Genomic DNA, 23,198 nt, shown 5'->3' with positions numbered 1-23,198 from the left:
ATCAATCTTTTTTTACTGAAAGATGTTTGAGGCAAAATGATTCATGACTCAACCACTTTATCATCTGACATTTGCTTTATTGTAAAGCAAATATGTTTTCAAAAAGTGCTGTACAAATGAAGTTATTTTTCTTAGAGGCAAAATGTACAACAATATCGCTTTATCTGTGATCTTGCTAGTTATCTGTAATTCAACTAAACAGAAAATTTGGGGAACTTTTTGCTGATTGTTTTTTTTTTTTGCTTAATTTTGGATTTTTTTCAGACAAGAAAATATTTTTTGGTGCCCATAAATGAGGAAAACAGGAGGGTTAAGTGAGCTAGATAAAACTGCTTAATTTAATTATTTGTTGAATTTTACATTTGCATAAAGCACATTGTTTTTGAAAAGTGATGTTTGGATAATATTATGAGTAATATCATTATTACATCTCCTTAATCACTAATAATTACTATCGGCTTTTTTGCTTCTTTTTCTCAATTAGCTTTTTGGGCTTTAATATGAACATGTGTCAGTTTGTGGTTTGTGGCGCTCAGTTTCTTCGTGCGTCCTGTTTGGGGTTTCCGCGGTGTCACGGCGCCACCTGGCGGCCGCCTGCAGCCGCTGCAGGACGGGGAAGTGTTTCGGAAGTGGACACGGCAGGGCAGAGAAGGAATCGAAGAAAAGGGCGGAGGAAAGGGAGCCACCGAGGGAATTGAGAAAATGACAAACCGCCGTGACTTTTAGCGCCGAGCCGACTCGATGCATTAAACTTTCATCACACTGCGGGACTTTACGGACACTTGGAAGCTGCTTCACATCCAGCGAACGAGCGGAAGGTGAGTGAAGCCCGTAAACACAACAGACGACGCACTGAATGCAGCTAGCAGCCCGTTTTAGCTAACACACTCAGCAAGGTGTACGGCGGTTTGCTAAGCAGCTAGCCCATAAGAGGTAGATGTCAGAATGTGGTGGCGGGTATGGTGAGCTAATAGCGTCAATGAACGAGGAGTTACCGCGGTTGAAGGCGGCGTTTAGGGGCTTTTTCTGCGGTCAGCGCTGCCCGGCCGTTTTCTCACGGCGGTTGAGGCATCATGAAAGAGCGATTGTATGGGAGAAGAAGCTGCCTGCGTGGCCAAACGTGTGTCGACTGAGCTGTTAGAACCGTAATTTCTGCTGTTTCGGGTTGCCTTGTTATTCTGTTACGGTGTGGTGGCATTAGCTGGTCTGCCATAACGACAGCAGGTAACTGTCAGGTAAACGTGGCAGTTTGTGACACTCACAAAGTAACGCCCCACGTTACAGCCCATTTTACCGAGCGAACTATGAAGCCTTTAAATCACATGAATGTGCTGTGGTTCGGGTCATCTTCCACCACCTCAGCTGACCACCTCTCTGCACCACAGCAGTGTCCATCATCTCCACTCTGCTCAGTAATAAAAGACAGGAGTTGTACTCTTACCCCCCACCCCCACCCCACCACCTCCTTTCATCTTCCAGAGCTGGAGAAAAGAGGGAGGGATGCTGTAAATATGGCTTCAACACAGCCCAGCCTGTAACAGCACCCGGAGTCAGAGTCTGCTCAGCTGCTGGCAAACAGAGCAAGTTTTATGGTGTATTTATGAATGTGCACAGACATTTAACACAGCGTCCTGATGCTGTTCACTGCAGTACTGGGTCATCCTCTGCCCTGGAGGGAAACCAGCTAGAGGGGCAGCAAATCAATCGGGTTTCTCTCCACATGTTATTGACAGGACATCTTTCATCCCTTCCTCTCCCTCTCTCACTTTCATTTCAGTATCCTGCTCTCTTCCTGCTGGCCTGTTTGCTCGGATTGTAGCTCCAGGGAAAAGGGAAGGAAAACCCACCTAAAGCCCTAGCGTCCATCAGAGGAGTTCGTCTCGACAGCATTGGGGAGCTGCTGCAGGGGCCATGCATTGGGGGTGAGGGGGACTCGCTTCGGGGGACAAACACAGCGTCGGGCGACGAGGAGGCCGGGGCCGGTCGGCGTGGAGATGAAGCTCAAACAGCGCATGGTGGTGCTGTGTGCCGTGCTCCTCCTGCTGGGCCTGGCCAAGATCTTCCTGCTGGATGGAGGTGAAGGATCTGCAGCCAGCCGACGGGACCTCAGAGCGTTTCGCAAGGTCAGGGTGCAACTTGTTTCGTGGCCTTGAAAAGAGACGTATAAAAATTCTGCTGTCACTAGGGGAGAGTATTATGGGTAGGAGGATTATCTAGCTGGCATCACATGAAATTTTACTCCTGGGTTCTGTCCTTGAATACGAAAACAAACGCTCTGCCGGGTTGTCTGTAAATTCAGTATTTTTCACAATATGGAGAAGAAAATACATCGCAAGGGGAGAATACAAAGAATACATGCAGCATTCTTCCTACTGGCTAATATTAAATAAGTTCCAAGTGTAAACCTCATGGTGCAGTGTTTTATTCCGTGTCTGAAACGCCGAGTCCATCTTTCCAAAGACAAAAGCCTTGAAGGAGGTGTAAACATATCTTCTCTGGCTGGCCTCAAACTTTACTCTTTGATGACATCAAAGTTACTCTACCAGCATTAAAAATGATCCCCAATAATTAGGATACATTTGCTGAAAATGACTATATAGACAGTAAATAATATCCTTACGGCTTGTCGTTGACTTTTCATATTCAAACATGCTCATGTTTATTGCTACATTCCTTCAAATTTTTGCAATAAAATGTTTCTTTTTCACATGAATTCAGTGCATCTCTTAGAGACAAATCGCCTCACTGTTAACCAATAAACCCTACAGTCTACCAATGTTCTCGCATCACATGCTGCTAGACACTGGTTATGTTCAGTTCAAATTTTATTTTTGTAGCACCAGTTCACAACAACTTATGGAACAGTCTGGACAACAGTCTCAAAACAAGTACAACCATTAAACAATTTAAGAAAAAAACAAAACAAATGAAGACTCCTTGAAAAATCTAATAATGTGGAACAGGAAATGTGTTCTGTTTTTTTTAAAGAGGCATAAAAGTACAAGTTTTGATGCAAACAGGAAACAGTAGGATGTGAGATGTACAGACATGTAGCAGGTAGAGGTTAATAAGTTAAACTTCATGTTACCCGTTTTCATTATTTTCGGTCTCAGATTTAGTTTGTTTGTTTCGTTTCTCATTTTGTGTGTTTTAATTTCTCTTTCGCCTTTGATACCGTGGCATGTCTGAAATAAATATAATAATGGAAAGGAACCCAAGAAAAACAAAAGCTCCGACAGAACCAGGCTCAGGGAGGACAGCCGTCTGCCTCGACTGGTTGGGGTGAGAGTAAGGAGGATGGGGTGGAGGATAGCAGGGCAGCAGATGGAGGACGGACAAACAGTAAAAGGGCATTGAACATTTTGGAGTTATGCACACAGAGAATATTTACCAAAGGTGAAGCCCAGTGATGATGTGTTTGGCCTGTGCCTTTTGAACATCAGTTATTCATGTTCGCTTAACTGTGAGAAGCCAAAGTTATGAATATGATGAACATTCAGTGAATTATGCGACCTCTTGTTGTTGATTATTCAGTCGATTATTTTCATAATTAATCGATTGGTTGTTTGGTTGAAAAAAATGCCAGAAGAGGTGATGTCCTCAGATTTTTTGTGTACAACTCAGAGACATTCAGCTTACTGTCATAGGTGAGTAAAGAAATGAGAAAATTGCTATATAATTAAGAAACTGGAATTAGAGAAGTTTTGCTCTTAAAAAAAAACAATTAATTCATTTTCAAGGTAGTTGAGCGCTCGAGTAATCATTGCAGGTCTTCAGCACATCAACACTGAAGTGTAAAACGGAAAAATGGCATTTTTAGGAGTCACAGGCTTTCTATGATGTTCTATAAGAGAAAAACAAATCTGTATCCTGTTGAAAGTTTATGGTTCTAACGAGATAATTTGATGTCATTTTGACATATATTGTGCGGTCTCACAGCTGACGTTGCATTAATTTGCGACTTCCTTTCCACTGCTTCCCTCCTGTTCTTTGCTCAGTTTGCTTTGTGCATTTTTTTTGCCTGAATGTCCAAAAACTGTGTGTAGCTCAGCTAACACTAATCGCTCACCTGTGACAGATGGAAGCCGGTCTCTCTCTGTCTCGGGGAGCTCGCCTCACCCACACCCTCCAGTCTCCATGGGAGATAGCGAGCCAGTGGGTGGGCCCCAGAGAAGTGTACCCTGAGGAGACCCCAGAGCTGGCTGCTGTGCTCACATCCCTGAGCTCTGCCAGGATAGAACGGGCCGACGTGGGCTACAAGGGCACACAGCTCAAAGCCCTGCTGGTGCTGGACGGAGGACAGAAAGTCGTCTTCAAACCCAAGAGGTCGGCCTTGTTAAATATGGAATTAAACACTTTAGTTTTCCATTTAAGTGTGATGAATTTTTCACACTTTTGCCCTTTACACCCACATTTAGATACAACAGAAACTACGTGGTGGAAGGGGAGCCGTATGCAGGCTACGACAGACACAACGCAGAGGTGGCTGCTTTTCACCTGGACAGGTTTGACAGCTACCTGGTTTGAGTGCTGACATTCATTGTCTCTGATCTTTCAGTGTTTCTGTGTTGTAATCCTCTGATATCATGGTATCTGTCGCTCTGCAGGATCCTTGGGTTTAGGAGAGCGCCTCTGGTTGTGGGTCGAAATGTCAACCTGAGAACAGAGATCAAGCCTGTGGCCACGGACCAGCTGTTGGGCACTTTCCTCATGCAGGGTGAGTGTCTGCTCACTCCTTTGTCTTCTGCCACACTTCACAGATAAGCTTCTAGTAAGGTGAAAGTTTACAACTGCCAAGAGAAAGGTGTGAATGAATGATTTCTTTTCCTTTTGACTCATCTGTCCACTTTCTTTCTCTCCCTTTTCACAATTTTCACTCCGTTTCGCTCTCTGTCTTGCTCACCTTGCCTTTCGTTTTTTTAGTCAACCCGTTAAACCAGGATACACCTTGTCAGATCCTATTTGCTGAAGGTGTGGCCCTGCTGTTCTGTGAAACGTAAGAATTCATACAAGAACAGACACACCTTCTCATTCAGTGTTTTTTTTCTTTATTTTTACTGCTTTCTACATTGTAGATACACACTGAAGACATCAAAACTATGAAGCAAGATATATGGAATTATGTAGCAAGCAAGCAATTGTGAAAGAACTTGTAAATATGTTTCAGATTTTGGATTCTTCAAAGTAGCCACACTTTGCTTTAGTGACAGCTTTGCAAACCCATGGCTTTCTCTCCATGAGCTTCATGAGGTAGAACCGGAAATGGTTTTCACTTCACTGGTGTGCCTTGTCAAGGTTAATTTGTGGAACTTCTTGTCTTCTTAATGGGGTTGGGACTATCAGTTGTGTTGTACAGAAGTCAGGTTGGTACACGGTTGACAGCCATATTTGACAGCTGTTAGAATCCATATTATGGCAAAAACCAACCAGCTAAGTAAAGAGAAACAGATGACCTGGCCTCCACAGTCACCTGACCTAAACCCAATCCAGATGGTTTGGGATGAGATGGTAAACAGACCAACAAGTGCTCAGCATCTCTGGAACTCCTTCGAGACTGTTGGAAAAGCATTTCAGGTGACCACCTCATGAAGCTCATCCAGAGAATACCAAAAGTGTGCAAAGCAGTAATCAAAGCAAGGGGTGGTGATTTTGAAGAATCTAAAATATAAAACATGTTTTGACTTATTTCACACTTTTTTGTTTCCTACATAATTCCATATGTGTTCATTCATAGCTGTGGTGCCTTCAGTGGAAATAGTCATGAAAATAAAGAAAAACCATGAAATGAGAAGGTCTGTCCAAACTTTTGACTGGTAGTGTTTATATAAAAGAGCATAGTTTCTCCCTGTATCAAAGGGGAAGTCCACCATATTCATACATAAAGGTCAACTGACCAGTCAACCTGTGAAAGTAAATGTGTGGTTTGATGAGCCCTAATGACATGTCATTTATGGGAACATTCTTTATTTAACTTGCTCTTAAACCTCCATTTCTGTGCATCATTTTCTTTTATTTGTCTCAACATCTCCATAGTATTGTAATACTAGTAATACAGAATGACCGACGTAACCTTTTCTTTTAAGGTCAAGCAGCAAAACTAGTTTTCAGCTGATGTGCCCTGACTGTTGCATGTGTTTCATTTCACCGTAACTCATGGGTTCATTAAACCGTTGTTGGCTATATTATCAATTGATAAGCGGGGCCTGTAAGGTAATATTGGATTTTTTAAATCAAATTTTTCCTTTTTGTTCTGAGATACCTGCTGCTTTTTCTAATAGAAAATAAACATTCAAATTTAGGGCTGAAACGATCCCTTGAGCTACTTGGGTACTAAAATCCCACGAGGCAAAATTCTCTGATTCGAGGCTTTGTTGAATCCACTACAGGCTAGATCCTAGGTCAGTAACGGGTGGTTTGAGTCTGGACCCAGAGTTCATCCTATACAGACCAGAACCTAAAATCAATAAATTATAAAGGGATTTTAAATTCTACGGGGCGCTTCTTTTAACCGGTGCAGGTTTCCAAGTGTTTATGGTGTTTAGCAGATCAGAGGACTGAACTACGAAGGCAGCTTGACATAGTTGGACTTTCTTTGTGTGAGTTGGCTCGACAAAAACTGAAACCTCAGTCAAATTTAACAGGTATGAAGGTGGTTATCAACTTTCCTTTTTTAACTCGCACTGTATGCTTCAAACTCGCCCACACAAACAGAAACGTTTAACGAGCATTTGACTCATTTTCCACAAAATGAACCGATCGCAAACAGGTTGTTTAAATGGAGAACGATGAGGAATATAAAAATGTTTGACGGCAAAAAGCGCTGCGACTGGAAATTATGTAAAACACAAATGCTGGTAGAAAACTGTTAAGCGTGTGTGCTGTATTTACAGCTGCACAATAAAACTATCAAACTTCATATGCTCACACATGATATTGTTTTGAAGTGCATGTAGGTTTGACACTGTACCATAATGAAGGAAATCACTTTAATTTGTGGCCAAATCAAAATGAAACTGTTACTGATTGAATATTCTCTGTCGTAAATGCTAATAAACAATCAGTTTTTTATTTGTGTTCCATCAGCTGCAGTATCTGCAGTTTAAATGGACCAAACGTAAAAACATATTTATGTGATTTCTGCATCATCATCTAAGTACATGTGGGGTTCCCGTGGCTTTGAGTTTTTGTTAAATACCCCTGTACCATACTGTAAATGTCCAATACACCACAGATATCCACCCATGTTCCGCCAGAACGATTATTTCTGTTGCACAGCGCGCTCACGTCGGCTTTTTGCAAGCACAGACTCTGATTACTCAATTAATCCCCAGAATAATCAATAGAATACTCAGTTACTAAAAGAATCAGAAGCTGCAGCGCTGCTCATATGACTTGAATATTTTTTATGGTTGTTCACAGTGATGCATAAAAGCAATCGAATTATTATTATTTTCTTTCTGTAACATAATATTGACGTAATAGGATATACAATCAGAATTGTTTTGCCGGGTTTATGCTTATTGATGGGCGAGGTAGCTGAAAAGCAGAATGTGAGAGAACGAGAGCAAAAGACAAGAGGAAAGAAGTGTATCAAACAGAAAAATTACCATATGTACAGTTGCCACTCTAACCGATGGGTATTATTAGTCATTCATCCAACACCTTCCCACTCAGACCCCTCCAGTGTCTCAACGTTTGTCAATTTCCTTTATCTCACTCCTTCCTGCGGTCTGGAATCTGACATTCAAATGGAGGGTCTTGCTCAGTTATCAGAAACATGTTTTATAATTCCATAATAGTAAATATAATGGAACCTTATTTATTTGCCATAAATAAACTTCCTTGTTCGCAAAATAGTTATTTTTAATATTCAGATACACCAGTCATCACAACAAGAGTTCAGAAAATATGATGAAAGTTGATCTGTTCTGTTGCAATGTATGCTATAATATAAATACATCAGTGACCTCATAACAGCAGATTTTATTCGTTTTTCACCCCTACTTTTCATTAAAACTGCAATTTATAGCTTTCCACTCGCTTAGCAAACACCAACCATCATCCGATATGTAGTGTAGGTACTTCTAGTGCTTTAGCAGAAAATGAACAATGAAACTGGATTAATGTTGTCAGTAATTCTACAAGCAAAATACCAACTTTTAATGTTTTCAGCATGTCAAATATGTACATTTGTTACTTTTTCTTGTTTTACAAGGACAAATTATTATGTTTTGTAATGTTTATGATTGATTCTCCAGCTATTCAGACCACTCCAGTGGTGGCCCATACATTTAAAGCTTCCTTTAGTTTGAATTTTTTGAATTGTGGCTTTATGAGATGCTTATCCACAGGAAGTGTTTTAGCTACAGTATTGTCGGTGTTCACAGTTTACATGAGCAGACAGGAGTCCTGGCACACAACTCTTGTGAGTCCTGGCAGCAAAAAAATGTATTTTAGTCACCAAAAAATGACCCACCTGAAGAGTAAGCTTATATTTTGATTATTTTTACTACTTTGCCAACTGAAGTTATTAGATTGTTCTCTTCAAATCCACGAGACTTCATTAGCCAAAAAAACAGAATTTTATTCTGTGGAATAAAATTGCTCTGTCTGCGTCGTTTAGTTTTAACACAATAGTTTGGTTCTGAACTGACTTTTTAATACATTGAAATCACAGATTAACACAAGCAAACCAACCAGTTCATGCAGGATTAGACCCACAACTTCAGTTTTTTTTCAAGATGAAAGGTTTTCATCAATGAAGTCTTCTGGCTTTGATGAAGATGATGTTGGCTTCAGTTCCCAGTCAGAAGGGGCTTTACAGGAAATTAAACAGGGCACATCTTCGAAATATAATCTGTTACATATTGTTTAGATATTTTTGATGGCTGGAATATGTTTTGCTCCCCATCCACAGAAGTTCGCTGTTTAGCTTCGATCCCTCCACCCATGTTTGTGTCTCCAAACAGGCAATGTGCCATCTGCTGTAGCTAATAAGTGGTTCACAAAACCCCACTTCAAAAAATCCAAACTAACCCCCTAACATGAGTCATCTGTCTCGCAACCTTTACACTTGGGGTTTACAGCGATTAAACGAAGGCAAAGCCAATACCGCAGTAGACTAAGCAGTTACGCAAATGTGTCATTTCATTCTCAAAAGTGGTCTTCAGTAAAATAAAACTTGAAAGGGTTGGTTGACCGTAATGCAAAAATGACCTGATCCTAGATACATGCAGTTATGCAGCAAGTTTTGATTTTGACTTCATTTACAAATTTCTGATATTTACAGCTTCCATCTGCATCTGCTCTCCAAAGCTGTCTAAACTGCTGTCAAGTTAACCACAGAACTCTTGAGAAGCTATTCCTCTTGATTGTGGGTGACAAACCGTTAAAAGATGCATTGGCAAACAGGAACAATGCCTTCACACGAAAACGGCAATTAACAGATTCATTATCTTGACTCAGCCATTATTGGAGTCTTACAGGTTCTCAAAGTATAACAACTGTGAATTTATTGGAGGGCTAAAGATCTAGAAACACTCTATTTTAAGATGATGTTGCACCTCATAATCAACCTCAAGGTGTCTGAAAGAAGATGTTTTCTGTGAAAGGCCTGTCCTGAATCCGCTCAATAAACTGCACCAAGGCTAAGCTGTTTGATAACTGAATGATTCTCAGTGGAGAAAACGCACGTCAGCACAGAGCTAAAATGTGTTTTAAAGAATGTCATATTTCAGCGAATTAAAGACAATACGGCAAAAATGATCCAAAGGGCTGCAGTAAATGAAGCAGAAGAGGAGGCCTGGCAGGGTGTTGTAGAGCAGCAGAGAGCTCAGACTTTGAAATCAGTTGAGATAAACTCGTGACTTTGAATCTTTATTAAGTCAATGTGTTGGGGCGTTCCTCTTGTTGTTTTGCGTTTTTTGGGTTTTTAATCCAGTCCAAGTAATATGAGCTGTCTCATCAAAAAAATGCACTAAACATAAATACAGACACCACTCCTACAGAGTTAAAATGATCGTTCATCCAACACCTTCAGATCCCTTCCGTGTCTTAACATTTGTTACTTATCACACTCCTCCTTCACATTGCCTTGAGTCTGACCCTCTTCAGATGGATGATCTCATCCAGCTTTCTCAACCACATCTCAAAGTGAAAGACAGCATCAGATTTCCATAACTGCAAGAAATATGTTGTTTGTTTTTTTTAGCTAGCATAGTATTCATAAACACTGGTCATTTGTCACAATAAGAGTTCAGACAATGCAATAATAGTTGGTTGATTATTTCTAAGAAATGCAATATATACTATTATATACAATATAACAAATATATTAGTGATGCATCATTTTTTTTATATTTCTTACCCATAATCTTCATTAATGCTGTGATTTATTATATCTTTCTACTTGCTTAGCAAACACAAAGATCATCAGATATCTAACTGAATTACTTCTAGAGCTGTATCAGAAAATAAACAGTGACACTAGATTAATGTTGTAGATAATTCTTGAAGCGAAACACCAACTTTTAATGTTTTCATCATATCAGATGTGAGAATTTGTTAACAATTTGTCCTTGTAAAACATAAAGTATGTTTTGTAATGTTTGTGATTGGTTCTCCAGCTATTCAGACACTCCAGTGGTGGACGTTCACTGAGCGGCCTCTATATTTAAAGCTTCCTCTTACCGCCAGTCAGCTTGAAGAGTTAGTTTGATTTTTTTTTTTTTTAAGTGTGGCTTTATGAGATGATTATCTGCAGTCAGTGGTTGCAGTTTACAGAAGCAGACAGGAGTCCTGGCACATAATAGCCTCTTGTCAATCTAGGCAGCAGCAAAATATATTTTAGCCACCAAAATATGATCCACCTAAAACTTAAGCTTATATTTAGATTATTTTTACTACTTTGCCATGTCTCTGACAGTCTTTTACAACTGCTTTTTTGGATTTGAATCCAGTGTGAATAATAGGAACTTTGTCTGTCTCATCAGAAAAATGTGCAACACTGTTCAAACAATTTGGAGTGGGTAGGCATACACTGGTTCTTTTTTTATTGTTCGTTTGTGAAGGATGTTTTGAATTTCTGCTTTTATTGATTGGTATTTTTCGTGGCCTGCTGTTATTTAGAACAAACTTAATAGGATTTTTAATCCGTTTACCACTGTTGCGGGTCAACGACAACGCTGTGTGGCATCGCTTTGTGAGTCACTTCCAATGAAATCAAACGGACTCCGACTGAAGTAGGTGCTTTGTGCTTCATGGGACTCTTGACGTGTGTGTCTGTGTGTGTGTGTCTGTGTGTGTGTTCTTGTACTTGCTACATGGTGAGTACCATTTTCTGCATTTAACTATCAAAGTGAGGACATTTTGGCCGGTTCTCACTTTGAAACAGCCATGTTTGAGGGTGAAGACTTGTTTTTAGAGAACGGGTATGAATTGAGGTTTGGTTAAGGTTAGGGTAAGGATTAAGTTTAGGCAATCAGTTGTGATGGTTAAGGTTAGGGTAAGACTCTAGGAAATGCATTAAGCCTATGGATGTCCTCACTAAGATAGAAGTACAAACGTGTGTGTGTGTGTGTGTGTGACCTTAAAGTGTTTGGATTGAAAGTTTGAACAAACATGCTAACTGTTCATTAAATGAGTATGAATATGTTACATATGTTCACACCAGAAGGCACAGATGTTTATGTTTGAGTCAGTCTGATTGTGTATCTGAAGTTTTTGGAGTACATACATGTTTTCACACTTCATCATGGAAACATATTGCTGCAACCTCAGAGAAAGGAAAACAGATCAGTATCACATTATAATGTCAAGGTATTGTTGGCACAGGATGTTTTTCATGTTTTCAGAAGACATTTTCACATTACAGTATGCAGACTTGCGTCATAACTCAAAACTTTCTTTTGTGGTTGCACCATTTAAGTGCTCCTTTGTGCTTGGATTCAGACATGGCAAGATTCTGCTGTTGTTGAGCACCGTAGATGATGTGATAAGTGTGCAACACAAAGAAGAAATCTACAACACACTCTTGCTGTACGGAAAGAAAAACGAGTCTGGTCCTCTGGAGGAAGCATCATTTCTTATTGATCAGCTAAAGGGACACTAAAGGCTTCATTTATATGTAATTTGCAACAATACCTTCCACCGTGCTCAATACCAGAGAGTTTCACTGCATTTCCATCCCGACACAAAGTAGCACTTCATCAAATAGTGTATTTAAGGCATATTTTTCAATGCATCTGTCCTAAACTGTTGGTAAGTTGTAGTGCTGCAACAATTATTGTTTTAGTTCTTAAATTAATCACCAGCTGTTTTCATCATCAATTCACTGGTTTAAGTAGTTTTTTTAAAGAAATAAAAAATGAATACTTTCTAATTCTGGCTTCGTAAAGTTGAGTATTTTTTGGTTTCGTGCCTCCTGTGTGACTGTAAAACTCAATATCTTTGAACACGTTGACCCTGATTGACATTTTGCATCATTTTCTGAGGTTTCGCCAAACAACCACAAGATTAAGAAAATAACCAATTAATTGACAGTAAGGGGATGAATAATTAACTGAATATTAATAATAGTCACAATTTTGGCTTCCCACAACATAGTGAACGACTACAGTATTGATGTTTAAAACACTTCCCTCAGAAAACGGCGTCTGCAGATAAAATCAGTTTCGCCCTGAGTAAACCTGTATTAGAACACCTTATTTCACCTCTTGAACTTAACGTTTTGACCACACATTTGTCTGATTTGCTGCACTGAAACAACTGAGTGGGGAGACTCGGAAACTTCTCTGTGGTGGTTAGCATGTAGCGTAGCCTTTATGTGAGGCGTTTAGGGAACATCTGTAAATCCAGATATCCACAGGAATGTAGCATGACACAGAATTGGCAGCATTACTCTGTTTATTTAATGTAGAAGTGTAATAAAAGTATTAAAAACTGATTAAAAAATTGCCGTCTTTCTAAGCATCAGAATAATCGGGGTGGTTTTTGCAGCTTTAATATCAATCAATCAATCAAAGTTTATTTCTATAGCACTTTTCATACAAAAAGTAACACAAAGTGCTTAACAAGTTAAAAACAAACAATAAAAAACAATAAAAAGACAATGCCCCACATCCCTCCCAAATCCTGCCCCACATCATACTTCCTATGAACACACACACACACACACACACACACACACACACACACACACACACACACACACACACACACACACACACACACACACACACACACACACACACACACACACACACACACACTCTCTCTCACTCTCACTCTCTTATAACAGAAATAATAGTGTCTGTTGGCTGAGAGTAGAAGCACCAGAAAGAGGAATCACCATCATTGAGATGGTAGTAAGTCATGGTCGAAAGGATTTATAGTCATCAGCTGCTATTTTTGTGTTTCCACAGGTAATAACACATGTTTCTATGGAAAGTGTTACTACTGCCGGGAAAGTGAACCAGCATGTGCAGAGGGGGAGATCATGGAGGGCTCTTTAACCCTTTGGCTGCCAGACGTCTGGCCGTTGCAGAAACACAGACATCCGTGGGGACGAACATACCGAGAAGGCAAACTGGCCAGGTAGGTGTTGAGCAAAGCTGTTTCTGAGACGTTTTATCGGCTTTTGAAGTCGGGTGGGAAAATCTTCTGACTTGTGTCTGATGCTTATTTAGAGGGGAAATGCAAATACTGTGTTGATGCAGCATCTCTTCCATAATGGAGGCATTTCAGATCAGCGGTTTTAAAAAGACTGACCTGTATTTTCCAAACATCGAGACTTATGACGCTCCACCTCCTCCTGTATTCTGAGAAACGGTGACTGTGGTGGGACGAATAATGCGGGGGCGGGGCGAGGTGGGAGAGTGTCTCAGATGCCGTTTAGATATTTGAGCGATTAGAGTTTGTGGCGTCATTATTGGGCACAGAGTAAATATTAATCTGAATCCAAATAGAAGCTGTAATAGTTTGAACTGATGAGCTACTAAACACTTTAACAATGAAATACCACCAAATTTATAGCAGTGAAATATTTTACTTTCATTTTTTGTTTCTGAATTTATAGGGATTAAATTTCTCCTCTTGCTCACAAACCAAAACGGGAACTCCAAGTGTATAAGTTAAATGCAGTATGAATAATTTAATGAGCATGTAGTCTGCAAAGGATGTTTGCTCTTGTGGTATTTTGGTCAGATTCCACGCTTTGGTTAGATGACTCAGAACTGAGAGGACTGAGGATTGCTTCTGTCAGGCTTGACTGTTAATCTTTGTAAAGTTCACCCTAGACATTATTAATTTCTATTTTTTTAAATTATTTGGGCATTTAATTAATTGATTGTGCTTTGGTCTTCATTGGGGTTCAAAGCAGTGGAAACGTTTACTTATTTAAAAAGGAATATCACTGTGTACGCATTTAATTAGTGGGTTTATAATCTTAATAAATTCTATAAAATGTTTGCTATTAAAATGTTAGACTTAGCCATCACATTGAAAAATAATTGTGTTAAACTGATGCTCCTTATTTCTGTTGGAACGTAGCACTTTCCGTCTGCAAAAGTCTCAAATTTCTGTAGAGGTCGGACTTCATGATGGCAAATTTTTTTTTTTTTCTGCGACATTTCTGTAACGAAAAGCAGCATATATGGAACATTTTAAATATAAGTATTGTGTGTAACGTACCACAACTCATGACACATTGTAAGTTGTTTGCACATAATAGTAACAGTCCTGTGATGTGAAATATGATGATGGTGTTTATTAGAACAGTTAAATGATGGTGAAAACATAATAATCACTTTACCTCAATTATCTGTTTAATACTTTCTACAAGCAAAAATTGACGTTGAATTGAAAATAAATGAGTTTAACCCTGTAAAACCCACTGCTACAGAAATTCGTCAGGTCCATATGTTTGAGATATTATTTTCGATTTTATATATATTATTTTGCATTTTTTTTCTATATTTGTTTTCTATATTTTTTATTATTTTTGCTCATTTTCTTCTATATTTGGATTTGTATGTTATTATTACTATTGTTATTATCATTTATAAAATTTTTTGTTTGATTTATTTATTTTTTTGCTAATTTTTTTTCTTGATTTGGGTCTTACAGGGTTAATAATTTTGTCTTATCTGCAGGCAGAGAAGCTGTTCAACACATTTAATAATAATATAAATATAAATAATGACAAATTAAAAACGGTAAATGAATCATTTCTTCATTTGACAGGACATTTCTGTTTTCCTCATAATTAGCACTAAATTACTTTGGTCTTTCATTGAAACTTTACAGAATATATAAAACACTACCAGTTGCCCTTTACTTTCCGGTATGTATTTATTAGCATAGACATGTCTGTGTGTTTTCCTGTTAAATATACATGAACGTATTTTTCCTCCTGTTATGGTTCTGGTTTCTCTCTTGTTCCTCGCTCTGCATTCTCATTTCTGGTCCGGTTTTTCTGCAGCTCTTTTCCTGCGTTTTCAAAATTCAGCTGGAAGCGACACACTAATGTGAACGCTGCACGCAGACGCTTTCATATAGATGAAGGACACCACCAGCACATTATACTGACATCATCAGAGAGAAACTTTCCTTCATCATGACAATTTGTTCTCACTGGTCTTTAAATATTAAGCAAAAGCTGACTTCACAGAATAACTGAAGAGAGAATTTTGGCAGAATAGTCCCTTAAAAAGGGATTGAGCTTCTTGTCAGTGAGGATGGTGCACCTGCTGAGTTAAAGCTGAGTATGTGTGAAGACCAGTAGTGTGATGGAAAATCTCAATAGTAATGATGAATCAACATGTAAATTAAGACTTTTTCAGTGATTTTACACAAAAAATAAAGGAAAGTCTGCAAATTAAGAGAAAAAGCTGCAGTTGCATTTCAGACATACATCAAATTAAATTTTCCAGTTTCCCAAAATTATCTGGAGTGTGATTTTAAAATGAACTGAGGTGCTGTGTTCAGTGCATTTTCAGTAACTCTGGCTACATTTAACTAATATCACGTGCATAATTTTGTCTTTTGAGAATTTCTGTTTGAATGACAAGTGTTTCTTAGGGACTGACCGATATTTTGTTGTTTTTTTGTTTTCTTTGTTATTTTAGGAACGATGCCAATTATAGGCAATCAAGAAAGGCAGACAGCCGGTATTTGGAACCGATCTGCATTAAATGTAGTGTTTTAATAGCATATGATAGCAGGGAACCAGTCCTTCATAACTATCTTATATCTTAAAGAATTCATATCTTAAAGAATTATTGTTTTCCAGACTCTGTTTCAGGTTGATCTGTGGCTGCCTTCTGACTTAGCCGCGAGCTGTTAGCATAGCATTAGCCACTGTGAGAGAAGCTCATTTCCTGGTTTGTCACAACAGTTTGTGCTTCTTGTTCAGTTTTCGCAGTCTCTGGTTTAGACACAGTTCTGAGATCACAGAGAGAGAGAATCGATCAATAATCGGTCAATAAAAATACTGATACCGATAATCAGAAAAATGTCAAGTATCAGCGACGATAATCAGCCAGACTAATAGTTGGTCTTTCTCTGGTATTTATTGTAGACAGTGTGGATGTTGATCAGTGTCTGAGGATTATTTGTGTTCGTCATCCAGGTGGGAGTATGATGAAAGCTACTGCGAGGCGGTGAAGAAAATGCCTCCATACGACGCAGGACCGAGGCTGCTGGACGTCATCGACACGGCCATCTTTGATTATCTCATCGGTAACGCCGATCGACATCACTACGAGAGCTTCCAGGATGACGGAGGCGCCAGCATGCTCATCCTGCTCGACAACGCAAAGAGGTGAGTGATATGCAAAGAAGGATTTTAACAAAAATTATCCGCTTACGGGAAATCCTGAGTGAAATCGGAGTCTGTGCTTCCCACGACATTACCGCAAGAAATAAATCAGTAACTCAGACTGACTGGAAAATTCTGCACTTTGATCAGCGCTCCCACTACCATAGTCTGATCGTTTTTGAAAAGTTCACTTTTGCAGCTTACATTTGAAGTCTTACTTTTATTTTCATTTTCTATTAGACATTTTCCAATGTGCTCATCTATTTGGAAAAAAAATCTTTTTTTTCCAAGAACTCTCTTATCACCATTGACTGACTCATGGTGAATACCCACTTCATGAAGTGAGGACGGCAAGCTGTTAATCCCTCTTTGAAGTTGGGTTGTTCTTGCTGATCAAAACTCAACAATGGAAAAACTTTCTGAGCAACATGTTCTTCACAGTTGACAGGATGAGGTTAAATATGGTGTTAACTAACCTTTTGCTGGGAATACCAAATGTCCGACTGAACTTCTGATTTCTGTGTATCGTCTTTTATGAAGCACATCAGCTTTATTTTGTACATATTGGAAGATCCTACCAGCTTCTTATTAGTTTAATTTGTTGACATTCCCGTCTGTCACAAATCCTTATCCGAGTAGGAGAAGCCACAGATTCTTTCCCACTTTCTAACCTAGCAGAGATTCCTGCCTGTTACAGTCACATTTTACTAGCATTAGACCTTTATTTAAAAAAGAAAAACAAGAACAAGCACAGCCATTATCAGTCTCTCAACAAGCTAAGTTGGGTCAGTTTGTCCAAGAATTCATTCCTTCAGTCAGGCTGCTTTGTTTCTTTCTAGTGCAGCCTTATTTTATGGGAAATAGCTATGCTTACTACTAGTGCATTAAATTGTTCAGGAGCATATTCTTTCACCACTTCTTCCCTCTGGACTCTGCTGCAAAGATCATAAAGTGGAAAAAAGTACTTGTTGACAAATGCTGCTGCAAATACTATTAAGTCATTCTCGCACACTAATGACACAAATTGGAAAAGGGAGATGCTTCTTACAGCTGATTTAAATCCCAAACTCTGAACAGAACCTCCTCCGAAGCAAGTTTATGATGATGATCTAGCAGGTTAAAGAGGGATACCTAATGCAAAATTAAAAACTCCGAATTCAGGCTCAACATATCTTTCTAACCTGCTAGTCTTGCTTGGTAAAAAGTACCAGGAGTTTCATAGTGTGTACAATCTGAAAGGTCACAGTAGGAAGCCAAAGGCGACCCCTGTACTCTGAAGAATGATCGGACGAGAGGCCAAGAAGAATACGAGGATCACCCTTGAGGCTGTCTTGATGAATCTCAGTAATTCTGATACGAACTTCTCTAGCTAGACATTCCAGAAGACACTGAACAAGGAGGACTAACCTTTGCAAACTCTCACCTGGACAAAATATTACACTTTGAGTCATCAGTTCTGTAGTCGGATGAGATTAAAAAAAAAAAATTGAGTTGTTTCAACACAGACGTGGTTTTTGTTTGGTGGAAGAAAAGAGAAGTATTCGACTCCAAGAACATCATCCTCACAGTCAAACATGGTGGTGGGAATGTAAAGTTTTCAGATTTTCAGCCTATAGTCCGGACAACCTTGTCAAGGTAAAGGGCATCATGAGAAAAAATTACGACATTTAGATTCTGGAGGAAAACATCAGGCAACCGAAAAACTTGACCTCGGGCAGCTTTGGACCTCCCAACAATAATCTGAGACGTCCAGCAATGCCAGAGTTCAGGCTTGAATCCAACTGAGAGGCAGATGAAGGAACTGGAAACCATATAAATGGAATGGAAACTTTCCAACATGGAGACCAAAGCAGGGTGGTCCAAAATCCCAGTAGAGATGAGCAAAAAAAAGCTTTACTCTGACCGCTATGCTGCTACTAGTGCAGAAAAAGGTTCATATTTTCCATCAGTAAAGGCAGTGAAAACTGTATATATTTTAAACACATCATACAGAAAGTGCTTTCTCTTTTAATGCTGATAATTATGGAGTACAGCTTGAAAACTTATGAGGTATTTATGTGATAATATGATAGTTTGAGATGCACTACTGTGTAAAAAAAAACATACTTGTCTGCCCTGTGAATGTGGATAGATCAGCATTTGTTTTTCTTTAAAACCTTTGATGCGTAGAGTGCATCAGGAGACGCCCATTTTCCATTGGGTTTGGGTCACTTTTAACCCACGGTGTGAATCAAAGGCTTAAAATTCATACAGAGTTTTGTCACTTTGTGCCTCACATGCTTGGAGTATACTTCAACAATTTTTTAGTTTTTGTAAGGTTTAATTGCTGCTCTTATATAATTGTAACTGTCATTACTTTTAAACTGTATATATTTTTTTGTTTAATGTTGTCTTATTTTTTTGTTCTCAATGCCAATTTCTACTCTTTTAAGCATTGTGAATTATATTTTTATCTCATGGCTGTTAATTCTTCCTTATTGGTGTGTTTCTGAATTCATAGTTTGTGCCTTGGCACGATTTTACAAAAATGTCAGTCTCTTAATATGTTCTCCAGTTTAGATGAAGATGAAAAGATAAGATTAGACCAAAACTTTGAGGGTTTGAGACCAAGGCAGCATGACAACCGTTAACAGTAACAAAATTTCCATTAATTAAGTGGAAAGAGTCAACTTTTTGCTTGCATTTGAAGCAGGAAGTTCTGCATCTGGTCATGCTGATGTAGCTAACCAAGACAATATGCAGACAGTTGTGTTCTTGACCAGGCTTGAAATAAAACACTGAGTCCTCTGTCTTAGACCAAGATGAGTAAAATTGAGGTCAATTGTGAAAAACGGCTTTCTAAAAGTGGTCTAGAGATTGGTCAACTACAACTCTAGTACCCAGTTTGACTCATACATACAAAATCCTCAGCGTGTTTAGCAAGTCAGTGAACACGATTCAGAGCAGGTACTGTCAAAATAAATACATTTAATTTAAAAACAATATTGGAAAAGTGCATTAAGACCTGACACTGTCCCATAATGAAGTAAATCACTTTGGTTTTTGTACCAATATTCTCTCTAATAAGTGCCAGTAATCTATTTTATAATCCTTCTGTTAGCTGCAGTGTAAAGCAGACTTAGCAGTGAATCAGGACCAAACATTGAAACATATTTGTGAGCTTTCTGCATCACCAGTTGAACACATGCGGGTTCCTGTGACATCCCATACAGTTTGCTATATTGTAACTGCATGGAACTGTGCAGTTTTGAAAACGTACATCTGTACAGGTTCACAGACAAAACATATTCCGTCAGCAGAGAATCAGCATTGCTCACAGAAAATTAACAGAAATACTAATTAGATGTTTGGCATGGGACGTGTACCGAAACACTGAAACTTGTATGAAACCCACAGTATTCTGCGGCATGTCAGGTAAGCACAGAATAAGTTTCCTTATATTGTGTTTTCACCCAGAAAATCACAGTTTATTTCCACGTTTGTCTCAGTAGCATGTAACAACATTTTGTGAGTGACTGTTTTCCCACATTCTTTAATTGTTGAGGAGCATATTTTTCCACCACTTCTTCCCTCTGGACTCTGCTGCAAAGATCATAAAGTGGAAAAAAATACTTGACAAATGCTGCTGGAAATACTATTAAGTCAAATTGGATTAGAGAGATGCTTCTTACAGCTGATTTAAATCCCAAACTCTGAACAGAACCTCCTCTGAAACAAGTTTATGATGGTGATCTAGCAGGTTAGAGGGACATCTTTTGCTACATTAAAACTCCAAATTCAGTCTCAGCATATCTTTCTCATAGTTTTGCTTCACAGTAAACCCTTAAGGACCCATTTTGACTCGGCAATCTGTTAAATGTTACTTTAAACCCTAAAAGTTCCTGTAGAAGGAATGATTTTTTTTTTTTTTTTTTATTGGTCTCTACAAAACCTTAAAAAGAGGTCCAGGAATGCAAAGAATGGTCTCATGAAGCAGCTGATAAGATTAATAAAGAATTCCCATCATGTTGTTATTGTGGAGCCATGAACAATTCCTGTAAATGTGTAACGAACAGCGTGGTTTCTCACTTTCTCTCCTTCCTGATATTTTCCTTGTCTTGTCGACTGTTTGCACCAAATATGATTTCTTGCTTTTCTTGGATGTTTGTTATCCTAATTTTCAACCTAAAAACTTGTTAGCGTTGCACAGCAGAAAACAGAGAAACAGCTACAAAATACAAGATCTGTTGTAACTTGAGGCAAACCAGGGAAACATTTCTGTTCCAGTAGACTTATGCGTTGTAAAGATTGTGTGTGCTGTGGCCAGCTGAGTGTGGTTGATGCATTTTTCTTGAAATTGTAGTGCAGACAGGCCTCTGGCTTTACATGCCTTGCTTTAGTTTTTAATTGTGATTTTATTTTGTGTCTGCAGCTTTGGGAACGCGGCTTTGGATGAGCGAAGTATCCTCGCACCACTCTATCAGTGCTGCATGTAAGTCAGGAAATGACCAACTCTCTGTTTTATCCTAATCAGATTCCTTTCATGCTTTTATTTCTGGTTCTTTCCCTCTCCATCAGGATCCGTGTGTCCACTTGGAACAGGTTGAACCTACTGAGAAGTGGAGCTCTGAGTGCAGCCATGCGACAGGCTCTGGCGTTCGATCCTATCCATCCGGTGCTGTCTGAGACGCACCTGGCAGCCCTGGACAGGCGTCTGTCTGGAGTCATAGCGACTGTAAAGCAGTGCATGGAGGCGCAGGGCCCTGACAACACTCTAATAGAGGACCGAATGAACCTCCCACATCCCTGAGATGAAGGAAGGAGATAGTGATAAAAGAGCTAGGAATTTCCTCCGCAGGCCTGGAAAGGAGGAGGCGAGTGACCAAACAGATCAGGTTCTAAAGGAAATGGAGAGTGAGGAAAAGAACCGACAGGGTGGAACAAAGACTACATTTCTTTTTGTCAAGACTCGAGTGGTTCTCTAAAAGAAAATACAGGATTTGAAGAGTTAAAACTTTGTCACCTTTGACTTTGTGAACTTTTTCTCAGGACTGTTGTGCACTAAAGGACAGTTTCTGCTGTAAGAACTCCTCCATCTACTACTACTGGTTTTGATGATACTCCGGCCTTTTGCCAAATCCTCCCTCCAGTTTTTCCATAGGAGTCAGGATAAAGCTCGGAGAGATAAACACTCTCAAGGAAGGAGGAAAGGTTAAAATGAGCCACCGATTGATGCTGCACAGCTGTGTTTCAGGCTGTTTGGAGCTTGCAGTCCAAGAAACTAAAATTGAATTTATTTAGGACCTGAGAACTTTTTTTTCGCCATGAATTTAAATTTACCTTTGGAAGGAAAAGAGAATTGACTCTGCCGCATCAGTATGTACATATTTAACTACGTAGTGACATAGAATTATGAGAAGAAAGAATATAAATTTGCGGATTATAATAATAAACCTAAAAGTGTGTGTGTGGGTGAGTGTGTGTGCGTGGACGAGTACCATATTGTGCCGTAATTACAAAAGCTACTGACACGACAGACTTGAAGCGAGGGGTAACAGATGTTGGGAGCGTGGGTTTATCTTCAGCATTAAACTATGATCTATTTAATTTTGGTTTCTCTCAGTCATCTTTTCTTCCATGTGTTCACCACTTAAAAGCCCACAGTCTGCTGTCACATACAGTGTGCTGTCAGTGCTGCTCTAAGAATAACAGTTCTCCTCATGCAGCGCCACGTTCATGCTGGAAGGGACTTTCGTTTTACTCTTGCTTTTAGTTGTTGGGATGGTTTTGTTTTAGTCACATTTGATCTGAGATGTGTCACAGGTCATATCTAGAACGCAGTGGTTATAGCCGACGCTGGGTTTATAATAAGTAGTTTTAGTCTTCATCTTTTTCTCGTCTCACTTTCTGTAAGTGTTTGTTTTCGATTTTCCAAGTTTGAATCACCTCTCATACCCTAAATAGAGGTTAAATTCAGGCACCAGTAACTCTTTCTAGTTGCAGATTAATCAAAAAAATCTTTTTGAAGGCAGACCTAAAATTATTCAAGTTTTGATCTGTAGTGAATTTCTAGTCGACCCAATAGTTTTCTCCTGGCTGGAAATGACAAGTTACAAAAGACAGGAAGTCATTATGTTTGAGATGGTTCTACATGCCTACTTCAAAAGAAAAGCAAAAAAAACCCTTGTGAACATTAATTCTTCTAATTGTTGCCAATTTCTGAGAAAACACAAACTTGTATGCCATGCCACATGGTCCTGATTTGTCCCATGTTTTACAGCATTCCCACTGACAGCAGCTAAGGCCATAGCTGTCTACTCAGTTGTAGCTAAAACTGAGGAGCCGTGTAAGACCGCAGCTATGTTCCATCGCTGCTTGTGAGCTACACATTGTGACTCCTCGC

The 23,198-nt window shown here is 39.2% G+C and overlaps 2 protein-coding genes across 2 annotated transcripts in view; one reads left to right on the top strand and one right to left on the bottom strand.

Annotated features, from left to right (window-relative positions):
- Nucleotides 1-23,198, bottom strand: part of LOC110952305 (importin-13-like) — a 435,553-nt gene that overhangs the window by 242,153 nt on the left and 170,202 nt on the right. The gene's annotated exons all lie outside the window — the stretch shown is intronic.
- fam20b (FAM20B glycosaminoglycan xylosylkinase) lies at nt 584-22,402 on the top strand. Its single transcript, XM_022195821.2, has 9 exons — nt 584-818; nt 1,778-2,123; nt 4,079-4,326; nt 4,419-4,505; nt 4,608-4,717; nt 13,422-13,593; nt 16,628-16,819; nt 21,228-21,287; nt 21,374-22,402. Exons 2-9 carry the CDS (start codon nt 1,995-1,997, stop codon nt 21,603-21,605), a joined length of 1,230 nt encoding a protein of 409 aa, XP_022051513.1. The 5' UTR covers nt 584-818; nt 1,778-1,994; the 3' UTR covers nt 21,606-22,402.

The sequence above is a fragment of the Acanthochromis polyacanthus genome, chromosome 4 (assembly GCF_021347895.1).
Source record: "Acanthochromis polyacanthus isolate Apoly-LR-REF ecotype Palm Island chromosome 4, KAUST_Apoly_ChrSc, whole genome shotgun sequence".
NCBI classification, from domain to species: domain Eukaryota; kingdom Metazoa; phylum Chordata; class Actinopteri; family Pomacentridae; genus Acanthochromis; species Acanthochromis polyacanthus.
This window is presented reverse-complemented; position numbering and strand designations above follow the sequence as displayed.